The sequence below is a fragment of the Syngnathus floridae genome, chromosome 5, assembly GCF_059516105.1.
Source record: "Syngnathus floridae isolate MCC-2025c chromosome 5, RoL_Sflo_1.0, whole genome shotgun sequence".
NCBI lineage: Eukaryota > Metazoa > Chordata > Actinopteri > Syngnathiformes > Syngnathidae > Syngnathus > Syngnathus floridae.
In genome coordinates, this window is record NC_142417.1 from 19,200,916 (window position 1) to 19,214,019 (window position 13,104).

General features: G+C 40.0%; 1 protein-coding gene across 2 annotated transcripts in view; it reads left to right on the forward strand.

The window, feature by feature from the left end:
- Positions 1 to 3,511: 3,511 nt before the first annotated feature.
- sub1b (SUB1 regulator of transcription b) overlaps positions 3,512 to 13,104 on the forward strand; it is a 36,349-nt gene continuing 26,756 nt past the window's right edge. The window contains exons 1-3 of one of the 2 annotated variants that reach the window (XM_088377487.1): positions 3,512 to 3,813; positions 8,184 to 8,253; positions 8,422 to 8,541. In XM_088377487.1, the coding sequence (XP_088233613.1) occupies positions 8,185 to 8,253; positions 8,422 to 8,541 (189 nt within the window). In that variant the 5' untranslated portion in view covers positions 3,512 to 3,813; position 8,184. The remainder of the gene's footprint in view (positions 3,814 to 8,183; positions 8,254 to 8,421; positions 8,542 to 13,104) is intronic. The other variant, XM_088377488.1, reaches the window with a different exon arrangement.

Below are 13,104 nucleotides of genomic sequence, written 5' to 3' on the forward strand. Positions count from 1 at the left end.
TTCCCTCTGTCCAGAACGTTCAGTAGTAATTGAAAACTGGCGTCTCGCATTAGTCAAAACATAAGACACAATCAACTACTGAACATTTTTAGACGACTTTGGCAGTGTCTGTGATTTAGAAAATCATCAGGCACGCATTAAACAGTTCCTTAAGGGTCATTAAGCTATTCAGGCAATATATCAAAAAACATTTGTTATTTCAAAGTGCTCAGAAATATATATATCAGCTCATAAAGTCATAAAAACCTTTCTCATTACCACTTATCAAAAATGTCTCGTTATGTCTTCTTTATTGATTTGGTGTGTAGGTATAATTATATGCTTAAAATGTTTCTTTTATTTATTTAATATGTGAATATGCTTGTCTGCTTATGTTCTTTCTTCAATGAGGTTTGAGCATATCTGTTTTTGTAGCTAGGCAGGACTTTTTGTATTTCTACCCCATTCCTTCAACCCCATAAACTATTGTATGTCAAATTAGATGCAACAACACCTTGACTATCTCCTTCAGATGCGTCTTTTTCAACAAAACTCCCCCCTTGACCCCCCTTTTTTCAACAAAAGTCCCCCCTTGACCCTAGACGCACTGGTTGATAGCAAATCTAACTCAGGTGTATCACTTCTCTGCTCTGTTTCACAAAAATACAGGCCCTATACATGCCCATACATGTCCCCATCCAAAAATGGCCCCAGCAAACCAAAATGGCGACAGCCAAAGATGGCGCCGTCTCGACTGGCGCTATCTTGGCGCCCGCCAGACTGGCGCACATGCCCCTCCTCCCAATCCAAAAGGGGGTTGATTTATGGTGCCATAAAAGGCCATAAAATTTTATGACCCCTACCTCATTTACATACAATAGACATTGTTGGATTTTGTCCACAATTTAGGGAGCGCATTATCTGCGCCTCACGGCAAAAGCCATTGCCAATCACCTGTTATCCAATTTATTCACTGCGTGCTCGTTTGATTTCTTCAGATTTAGGAAAATGCTAAGACACTGAAGCAGAAATTAGACTTACACAGGTTGGTTGAGTTCAATCACAATTCTTGTTCAAAAAGCTCTGTTTTCAGGAAAGTTGTCAAACGCACCTCTTCCAATAAGGTGCCCCCGGCTTCCCGGTAACGGGTTTGTCTTAGCCGGGTTCGGAGATTCGTCCGTAATCTAACCACTTGAGTTAAATTAACTCCACCGGAATCAATCTAATTTCTGCACGACGCCAATCCCTCTCAAGTCACCCGAAGCTCGAGCCGAGTAACTCAATTCGAGGCAAAACTTCGAAGTGACCGCATCGTATTGATGGCTCCCCGCTACTGTTTGAAGTTCTTATTATGTTATGGATATTTTTAGATGTCTTTGTTAAGACCTCAGGGATTCGTTTGTATAGCGCACCCAAGCACTAGTTTTGCCGAAGTAAATGTTGATATGGGTCCGTTCTACTTGGTCACTCAAGCAGCGAGCTGACCAACTTGTTTATTCGAAAGAGAATCGAATTAATAAAAGTGTGACAATAATAGCATTTAAGAAGAAAATTAATGCACTTTACATTATTAATTCTAACTTCTTATATGTAGATCTAGCACTTAACTGTCGGAGTGCTTCACCCCACTTGATTGCTTTAAAAAGAACAATAACTTTATAAAAACAAATAAAAATGTCTTACTCTATTTAGATTTGCCCCGTAATTAATTTGGAAGGCAAGTCTATTTTTCGATCGTGTCCTGTTTAACTTTTGACGCGGCCCGACAAAAGGGGAAACAGGCCTGCGCCCTTCAAATAATTAAATTACTTTCAGTTCTACACCAAACCAATAATCCGATTTAAACACTTCCGTTAATTTATTCAGACGAAGCAAACTTTCAAACGGATTGAAATTCACTCGTGTCTCAAATAACTACGAAAGTTATTTAATTCTCTAACATGTTCGGAGTTACTTTTTACGCGGCCCGTCAAAAGGGGCAACGGGCCTGCGCCCTTCAAATAATTAAATTGTCAAATCAACCCCAAACCATCGATTGCACATTCAGTACAAATCAGCGCACAACGAAGTAGATGTATATACAAAACACATTTATTGAAGAAACATGAAATAGAATTACAAATCTCAATTACTCCAGAAACCGAACAATTTCACTCACTGATACGCGTGTTAATAAAATCATTCAATCCCAGAACAATTCGATTGCAAAACACAGTTCATGAAAGAGGGAAAAAGTAGATACCAGCTGCGTGCTATTTTTGGTGGAAGCAAAGTCGAGTGATCAATTCGATCTTACTTCTAAAATCCAAATTAGAGAAACAGGCTGGCCTCGAGGGGACCGGCGACCCGATGGCTATTTCCCCTCCTCGCTAAATTACAGAAAAGTCGTAGTAAAGTCTGCAGGATTTTTTATAGACTTGTCTGGTACCTATATCCTCTCTATAGGGTAAGACCGCCTAGTTTCCCACGCCCCTATAGGATTTGGTCAGTTTTCTCCCACGCTCCCATAGGGGTAGGACTTGGTCAGTTTTCCCACGCTCGTACACCTGCTGCCTTTCAGCAGCTGTTTCCGCCCTGACCACGCATTACTTTCCACCAAATGTACAGCTAGCCCCTGGTAAAACCTTTCATTTCCTCTTTTCTTCACTTCCTGTTTCATGAGAATAACTTTTTAAAGTTACGCTTCAACTAACTCTGAAATAAAAATCCAAACCTTTGATCTATTTCTTTAAACAATTTATGTCACGCCACTATTCTCATAGTGACGGGTCCCTTGATTGAATTGACTAACAATACTGCTTTAAGTTGTTACAGAATACATTTTTAGCCAAACAAAGAAATCAAAAAGTAAAAATCACATTTGTGCTTCTCCAAACAATTTATGTCACGCCACTATTCTCATAGTGACGGGTCCCTTGATCGAATTGACTAACAATATTGCTTTAAGCTGTTACAGAATACATTTTTAGCCAAGCAAAGAAATCAAAAAGTAAAAATCACATTTGTGCTTCTCCAAACAATTAATGTCATGCCACTGTTCTCATAGTGACGGGTTCCTTGATCGAATTGACTAACAATATTGCTTTAAGCTGTTACAGAATACATTTTTTAGCCAAGCAAAGAAATCAAAAAGTAAAAATCACATTTGTGCGTCCATGCGTGACTCACAATCCGACACCGTGTTCCTGTTTTATTTCTATTTTAACTTGCTTAGCTTATTTTGGCCCCTTTTTTGGTCTCATGTTTCGGTCTGGCGCCATCTTTTGGACAAATTTAGAATTTCAGCTCTGCCAATTTATTCCTGTGAACAATCCATATTTTACCATTTGCACCATCTCTTCCCTCCATGTTACATGACAAAGTACAATACAGCGCTGGGCCCTTCAAGAGCAGAAAGTCTCCATTCAGAAAAGGCAACGTTCAAGGTTCTTTGGTTAGCTTATATCAGCTGCACATGCCAGTGTGGGCCGAGTTTGATGGGTGATGAGTCTTTGGGGTGGGGCAAGTTCGCCATGGGAGTGGGTGCTGGTTATGGGCGATTCGGTGTGTGTGGGGGCTGTTGTCTTCCATCCCGTCTTTCGGCCTTGGCGATCATTTTTGGCCGAGTCCTATTTATTGATCAGCATGCGTAATTTACCTTTTTAACGTGCGATACGATGTCCTGTCATATACTCCATCGCCATCCGTGGCGGTAATGAAGCAATAAATCGATTCACCAAGGGCACGAGTAAGAACAACCGTTTGAAGACGAAGATTTGGAAGGCGAGGAAGAATTTAAAGAACTTCGTCCGAGACGGAGCATTGCAACCCCTCAGTAATAATCTACGAAGTCGTGTAAGTATTCCATATTTGAAATCGTTCGTTGTGGTTTTATTCCTTTTTAAGATTTGGCGTTTTGTCTCCGAAAGTACATGTGATTTGTGATGTATTTCATATATATACAACGATGCGAGGTAGTTGAATGCCAACAATCGTGGATAGGCCTCCACATGTTTTACTGCGGCGCATGTAGGGTAAATATTGATCTACATGTTCAAGTACTATTTTAGATGTTTTATATCTGTAGCGTCATATTGGTGAATTAACCAGTTGATCTCATCTCATCTGTGCTCTTTTTACAAATTAGTTAATGGATTCCTAAAAATCCAACAATATGCACACACGAATGTAATGATAATGTATAACTTTGATTGATTTCACATCCGTAACGTAAAACGTTGCCCGTCTCTGTACCAATCCAACATTTCTTGCTACGCTCTATAAACCCTTTCAAATGGTGACAAATTAAGATAAAATTAAATATTCGCAGTGTTTTATTTTTATAAATTGCCATGCCCGGCGACTTGTCTCCTAGCATCACGGAAACGTTTTTGGCACTGCCAAAGAGGCGTTCCTCTTGTATACTTTAAATACACAAAATATGGTGTACATGTTGTATATTGTTGTATTTGACCTCAATCTGATACAATGCGTTGAATTACAGTTGTAATAAAGTGTTTATCATGTCCAGACAATGACACTGTTATTGTCCATTTTTGAGAATGAACATGCATGCGCAAAAATTAATATGGTAAAGAGAACTATCACAATTGCTTAAAAAAGGCTCAAAATTTAATTTATGTCTTGGCACGGGGGAAAATGCATTATTTTAAGAAATGAAGCACACAGACCATGCATTCACAACAGTTTTAACAGTACCAATTCGGCTCTGTACTTAAATATGAGTAAAAAAAAAGTACAGGCTTGTAATGTACTTAAGTTTAAAAGTAAAAAAAAAGTAATCCCTTGTTTTTCATTGGGGTTACGTTCCGAAATGAACTCGTGATAAGCGAAATCCATAAAGTAGAAACCTTTGTTTTTTTACTATTATTATACAGTTCTTTGAAACCAAAGTACAAAACCTGTTTTCAGGCCCAATCCTTTGTTTCACAAAGAGAAGTAAACGCTTTCTTACAAATAACTACAGTAGAATAATAAATTCAATCATCAGTACGAAGTACGTACTATATACCGTAATTGCCGGACTATAAGACGCACCGTATTATAAGCCGCACCAGCTAAAATTCAGGGATATTTCAGTTTTTTTCTTACATAAGCCGCACCGGAATATAAGCCGCACGTGCACACGAGTTTTTTACAAAGAAAGACAGTACATAGAAAGCCTTTTTAACGTTTTAATAACATACTTGAACATGTCTTTCTAAACATTGCCTGTGACGCAGCAGTAGTACCGCAGCAACGCGTAAGTGTGCACGCGAGTTATTAGCAAAGAAAGACTGGACACAAAGTTTTTTTTTAAAGCTTTAATAACATACCTTAACATTTCTTTCAAAACACTGCCTGTGACGCGGCAGTAATACCGCAGCAACACGGAAGTAACACAGCAAAGTCACTGTGACGCGGCGGTAACACAGCAGCAACACGGTAGCACAGCACTAACAGGGCTGGTTAAAAAAAACATACCAGTAAAAGTAAAAAAAGCGCCGTCTTCATCTTCCTCCTGTGCACTGAAACCATCGAAGCCTTCCTCCTTAGTGTCCGATTGGAATAGCGTTAGATATCCTTCGCCTCACACTTTCTCAGTCTCTCTTTCGTCGTCGGTTTTATGCATTTCTTCGAGTGTGAAGAGGGTCTGTTCATGCTAATCTTATTCATGCACGAAGCGCTAAATTACATTAAACTAGCGAGCGACACGTATAGCTTAAAAGCGGCCTCATATGCATTCCTTTTGTCCCCCATAATGACGGTTTGTGTATAAAAGCTTCCTGTCTTTGTGTGAATGCGGGTGTGTGCGCGATGCGCGAGACGATCGCGTCTTCTTCGGCGCATTATCTCTTCTTCGTCTGTCTTGCTCTTGCTTCCTGCTAGAGCGCCCCCTGGAGACCAGAGGCCGTAAAAATCCATAAGTACGCCGCGCCGCCGTTTAAGGTTCAAAGTAACCTTCTGAATAAAATGCATTAAAAGTTCACATTCATTACAACTTGTTTTTGGTGAGCAAAATGTCAGAAGAATTGAATTTAAATGCTGGTTGATTGGGTTTTAATACAATGCAGATGGTCCAAACAGCGCAACTGCTTTGTGTAATCTCTGAGTGATATGGCAGAGTAAGAGAAAGGGTTTAGAGCACAGGTGTCAAACTCAAGGCCCGGGGGCCAGGTACGGCCCGCCACATCATTCTATGTGGCCCGCGAAGACAAATTGTGCATCAAATTCGTTTGTCATTACTAGAATTGCAAATTGTCTTCACTTTTAATAATAGCTTTTTTTAAAAAATATTTGACCAGTTTTTACTTGTCTGATTTGAAAACGAGTTATTTGTCAGTTTGTTTTGTAGCTGTTACTGTATATAATAGTGTTAAGAGTAAAAGTGATCAAGTCATCACAAAAATCACCCAAAAAATCTTATATAAGCCGCACCTGACTATAAGCCGCAGGGTCCAAAATTTTGGGAAAAAGTTGCGGCTTATAGTCCGGAAATTACAGTAGTAGGACAAATTGTGACTCGCGCATATTTCACTGTGCTCTGTAGTATCTTTTTCTTCTGAAGCCACAACACAATGCGTTGTGAGAAAAAAATTGTGAACCAGTGAAAGGTGAGCCATGATATAGCGAGAGATTACTGTATTCAAATTAATTTTGAGTCACAACTAGGTCTAGTATATATTGTATTTGATATTAAATCTAAATTAAGCCGCACCCTCAAAAATAGCAGTATTTTCTTAGTACTTAGCATATCTCCATAGGAATTGAGTGCAACAAAGTAAAAAGCTTTCAATAACTTTTCGTCCTTAACATGTTTAAATGTAACTTTCAAACTTTCAACTCAAAATCTCTTGGAGGCGTTCGTTAAAATATCATTTTTGTAAATGTACAAAAATGGACCACAAATCTACTTTCAAATACTTCATAACTCACTTCCTCTACATGTTAGGCCCTAACAGTTAGGGGATTACTACCAAAGACATTTTTGCATATCTGAGTTTGGCCCACGTACCTCCCAGTTTTTCTAGTCATAGGGCAAACGGACTACAGGGCTCCGTTAAAGACAGGGCTCCAAAAACCACTCTCGTGGACGCTACACATCCATTTTTTGTACTCGTGGATGGTGACTTTAAAATATATATATTTTTTTATCTTGCCCAATGTTTGTGCAAGATTTGTTGAGTTTTCGTTCACATTCAGTTCCTCAAATCCGAGTCTTTACGGAGAATAATAACAACTAGAGCTACGACCAGCCATAAAGGGCCCTCGCAACCCTGGCCACATTGGAGTTCTTGTATGCTTATGGTACTTGCACTTAAAACAATAACTCTCTTAAATTTGGCCCAGGTTCAGACCCTCAAAAACAGCATTTTTGTTAGTAAACAGCGCATTGTCACGACAACCTTGTGCGACAAAATGAAAACCTTTCAATAATTTTAGTCCTTACCGTGTTTAGATGAAACTCCCAAAGTCTGAAAACAATCTGTTAAAATCTTTAGAAATAGTTGTTGTATTTTTTAAATAGGACCTCTGTAAAAGGCCCAAAATGCAGCCTAATTCCGAAGTTAAAATGGCAGATTTTCTGTTAGCGGTAGCATATGGCTACGAGGACATTTTTGGAAGTCTTGGGCTGTTACATATGTCTCCCAAATTTCAAAGATTTTGGTGAAATGTAGAACCGAGAATGCTAAGCTAAAACGCTTTTTGTACGTCTGAGGGTGCCCCACGTGCCTCCGTTTTCATAGTCGTAGGTTGAGCTGACGTACACCCACACCCATGTAGCAGCTTCAGCGGGAGGAGTTGTGCGCCATGCACACAGTTTGTTATTGAGTTTTCTTGGTATATGGTTGTTCCACGCGGCTAACTAGGAATCGAAGTTCAGTGCCGACATTCTAAAATCTGAACGATTGCAGGAGAACCAGAATGATGGTCCCGGTTCTCAATGCCCAACCCTGATAATGACATAATTTTCTTTTACACCTATGTATATGCAGAGTTTAATCACTCTTTGCCTGACTCTTCTCTTACATTGGTCTTTTCAATGTGATATACGTACCTCGTGTAATGAAAGTCATGGTTAACGGGATTATATCTTTATGCATGTTACATGTAGTTTTAATCCTGTTTACATGTGTATTGCATGTATATTCACGAAAGGTGAATGCTAGCTGTAGGTTCAAACATCTGTCTTAAATTTAGAATATTCATCCTTTTCTCTGCAGAATGCCTAAATCAAAGGAAATGCTCTCCACCACATCTGGGAGTGACTCTGATGGTGACGTTGAAACAAAGGTTTGTTTGTTTGTTTGTTTATTTCAACCATTTGGAATGTTTTAGTGGTCATTTTTTGCTTTTCTAAATGTAAACCCCCATATACTCTACAAGTAATTTTCCATTGTTTTTCTATATAATGAAACTGTAAAGCGTGACCATTTTGAAAACATACTTATTATTTTTTAGGCAAAGAAAAAGAAGTCAAGTGCACCAGGAAAAATGGCTAAGAGGCCAAATTCAGGAGAGAGTGTCAAACCTGGCGGGTCTTCCAAAGGCAACAGTAACACTGGTGACAACATGTTCCAAGTGAGTGTGTTAAGCAGCTGTAAACATTGCATCCACAAAGGAAACTACATTTTTTTTTAGGGGACCAAAAAAGAAGGTTTATGTCTTTATTTCTTTACATACATCATCAACATTCAGTTGTGCTGCTTCGGTCCTTCTGTCAGTGCACTCAAACACAAGCATAAGCGCTAGGGATGGAAAGGCTTTTGAAACCTGTTTAAACAGTTTGGTTTGATTGTTTCAGTGTGGGTTGCCTGTGTCCTTTCAGTACATACAGTATCTCACAAAAGTGAGTACACCCCTCTCATTTCTGCAATGTTCTAATTATATCTTGTCATGGGACAACACTGAAGAAATGACACTTTGATACAATTTTAAGTAGTCACTGTAGAGAGTGGTTCTCAAATGGTGGTACGCGTACCCCTGGAGGTACGTGGAGGTACTCCAGGGCGTACGTGAGATTTTACAAAAATTATACCGGTATTAAAAAAAAAAACGAAAAAAAAACAGTAAGCCTGATTGTCTTGAGAATTTGTTATAAAAAGTTTGATGAAATACAAATGTATGTTTTATATTCAGTATTCAATTTTAATCCTTAATAAACGGACTCTCCACAAACCAATAGCAGTCTCCTGCGGTTGCCTTGATGACGCACTGTAACATGGAGATAAAGCGTAGCAGCGATGCTGCTGTTGAAAACACAGAGAAACAAGTAAAAATGAAGGCATAACCAGAGCCAACGAAGTACCGACAGTACATGGAAGACTATTGTTTGATGGGATTTACGTCCACAAGTTTTAACCCACCCAAAGCGCTGTGCTTTTTTTGCGGGGAGAAATTAGCCAATGCTAGCATGAAGCCGGCACATCTCCAGCGGCATCTCACCACAAAACATGGATGCCATGTTGGTAAGTCACCAGAGTTCTTCAGGAGGAAACTTTCTGACTTCAAGTCATCCCAAGACACAATGCGAAAAGCCTCCACTAAATCAGCCAAAGCCCTGAAGGCTTCTTATGCGGTTCCTTTGCTCATAGCTAAAGCCAAAACCGTTCACCATAGCTCCATGTTTCTCACTAAAATGTAGTGAGTGCAAAAGACTCATTCATGCTTCAACACTGTTCAATGCTTGTTCAATGCTTGTCAAAACAAAATCAAATGTTCAATGCAACAATTCAATTTTAAAATGGAAAAAAATGTTTCTTTTTTTATCCCAAAAGAGGTAAAGTTGATTATTTTTTATGAGCAAATCATTATTTATTAAGTTATCAATTTATTTTGTAAAAAAGATATTATTTATTTATAATTAAGTTAATTTATTTTTGTGAACACATTTTTAGTTATGTATATTTTTATTTCCTTGCAAGAGATTATTACAAGAAAGATAAATTAGTTCTGCATACAGTATTTGAGTTTTGAAATGGTTTATGCCTTGTTGGTGGTCACTGTTTACTGTTAATCATTTTTGTTTCTATATGCAATGTTTGAAACATAAATGTGTCTGTCAGGTACATTGCTACAAGTTGTTTAACTTTAATAACTCAAACACTGATGGGACAATCCTGTCCCTCTTTCTTTTCGACCAGAAATGTGTTGCGCTGGTCAGGGGGTACTTGGCTGAAAAAATATTTCAAAGTGAAAAAAGTTTGAGAACCACTGCTGTAGAGCTTGGATAGCAAAGTAAATTTATTGTTACTTCAAAGTAACTCAAAATACAACAATGAATGTGTAAAATGCTGGCAACAAAAGTGAGTACACCCCGACTGAAAATGTCAAAATTGGACCCAAATGTCAATATTTTGTGTGCCCACCATTATTTTCCAGCATGGCTGTAATCTTTTTAGGCATGGAATTAACCAGAGCTTCACAGGTCGCCGCTGGAATCCTCTTCCACTCTTCCATGATGACATCACAAAGTGGTGGATGTTGGAGACCTTGCGCTCCTCCACCTTCCATTTGAGGATGCCCCACAGATGTTCAATAGGGTTTAGGTCTGGGGACATGCTTGGCCAGTCCATCACCTTCACCCTGAGCTTCTTTAGGAAGGCAGTGGTCGTCTTGGAGGTGTGTTTGGGGTCGTCATCTTGTTGTAATACTGCTCCGCAGCCCAGTTTGCGGAGGGAGCGGATCATGCTCTGCTTCAGTATTCCACAGTACATGTTGGCATTCATTGTTCCCTCAATGAACTGTAGCTCCCCAGTGCCAGTAGCACTCATACAGTCCCAGACCATGGCGCTCCCACCATCATGCTTGACTGTAGGCAAGACACACTTGTCTTTGTACTCTTCTCCTGGTTGCCGCCACACACGCGAGACACCATCTGAACCAAATAAGTTTATCTTGGTCTCATCAGACCACAGGACATGGTTCCAGTAACCCATATCCTTAGTCTGCTTGTCTTCAGCAAACCTTTTGCGAGCTTCCTTGGGCATCTTTTTTTAGAAGAGGCTTTTTCCTGGGATGACGGCCATGCAGACTAATTGAATGCAGTGTGCAGCGTATGGTCTGAGCACTGACAGACTGACCCCCCCACCCCTTCAACCTCTACAGCAATGCTGGCAGCACTCATACGCCTGTTTTCCTAAGCCACCCTCTGAATATGACGCTGAGCGTGCGCACTCAACTTCTTTGGTCGACCATGGCGAGGCCTGTTTTGAATGGAACTTTTCCTCTTAAACCGCTGTATGGTCTTAGCCACCGTGATACAGCTCATTTTCAAGGCGTTGGCAATCTTCTTAAAGCCTAGGCCAACTTTATGTTGCAATAATTCTTTTTTTTTTTTTTTTTTTTTTTTTTTTTTTTTTTTAGATCCTCAGAGTTCTTTGCCATGAGGTGCCATGTTGAACTTCCTGTGACCAGTATGAGAGTGAAAATACCTAATTTAATACACCTGCTCCCCAATCACACTTGACACCTCGTTTCACTAACTAGTCGCATTACACAGGGAGGAAGAATGCCTAATTGGTCCCAATTTTGGCTTAATTTTGAGATTTTCAGTTTTGTTTCCGGCATTTTACACATTCATTGTTGTATTTTGAGGTACTTTGAACTAACAATAAATTTACTTTGCTATCCAAGCTCTACAGTGACTACCGTAATTGCCGGCCTATAAGCCGCACCGGGTTATAAACTGCACCAGCTAAAATTCAGGGATATTTCAGTTTTTTTCTTACATAAGCCGCACTGGACTATAAGCCGCACGTGCACACGAGTTTTTTACAAAGAAAGACAGTACATAGAAAGCCTTTTTAACGTTTTAATAACATACTTGAACATGTCTTTCTAAACATTGCCTGTGACGCAGCAGTAGTACGGCAGCAACGCGGAAGTGTGCACGCGAGTTATTAGCCAAGAAAGACTGGACACAGAAAGTTTTTTTAAAGCTTTAATAACATACCCTAACATTTATTTCCAAACACTGCCTGTGACGCGGCAGTAATACCGCAGCAACACTGAAGTAACACAGCAAAGTCACTGAGACGCGGCGGTAACAGCAGCAATGCAGCAGCAACACGGTAGCACAGCACTAACAGGGCTGGTTAAAAAAAACATACCAGTAAAAGTATAAAAATAGCCGTCTTCATCTTCCTCCTGTGCACTGAAACCATCGAAGTCTTCCTCCTTAGTGTCCGATTGGAATAGCGTTGGATATCCTTCGCCTCACACTTTCTCAGTCTCTCTTTCGTCGTTGCTTTTATGCATTTCTTCGAGAGTGAAGAAGGTCTGTTCGTTAATCTTATTCATGCACGAAGCGCTAAATTACATTAAACTAGCGAGCAACACGTATAGCTTAAAAGCGGCATCATATGCATTTCTTTTGTCCCCCATAATGACGGTTTGTGTATAAAAGCTTCAGGTCTTTGTGTGAGCGCGGGTGTGTGCATGATGCGCGAGATGATCAAAACACAAACTAGCACGTCTTCTTCGGCGCATTATCTCTTCTTCGTCTGTCTCGCTCTTGCTTCCTGCTAGAGCGCCCCCTGGAGACCGGAGGTCGTAAAAATCCATAAGTATGCTCAGAGTAGACACAAGATAATGTCATCAACATTGACTGCCTTTGGCTTAAAAGCGGCATCATATGCATTTCTTTTGTCCCTCATGATGACGGTTTGTGTATAAAAGCTTCCTTTCAGTAATGTCCGTCTTGATCGCGTTCTGCGTGATGCGTGAAATGTAAACACAAACTAGCGTGTCTTCTTCGGCGCATTATCTCTTCTTCGCCTGTCTCGCTCTTGCCTCCTGCTAGAGCGCCCCCTGGAGGCCGGAGGCCGTAAAAATCCATAAGTACGTCGCACCGCCGTTTAAGGTTCAAAGTAACCTTCTGAATAAAATGCATTAAAAGTTCACATTCATTACAACTTGTTTTTGGTGAGCAAAATGTCAGAAGAATTGAATTTAAATGCTGATTGATTGGGTTTTAATACAATGCAGATGGTCCAAACAGCGCCACTGCTTTGTGTAATCTCTGAGTGACATGGCAGAGTAAGAGAAAGGGTTTAGAGCACAGGTGTCAAACTCAAGGCCCGGGGGCCAGATATGGCCCGCCACATCATTCTATGTGGCCCGCGAAGACAAATTGCTTCCTAT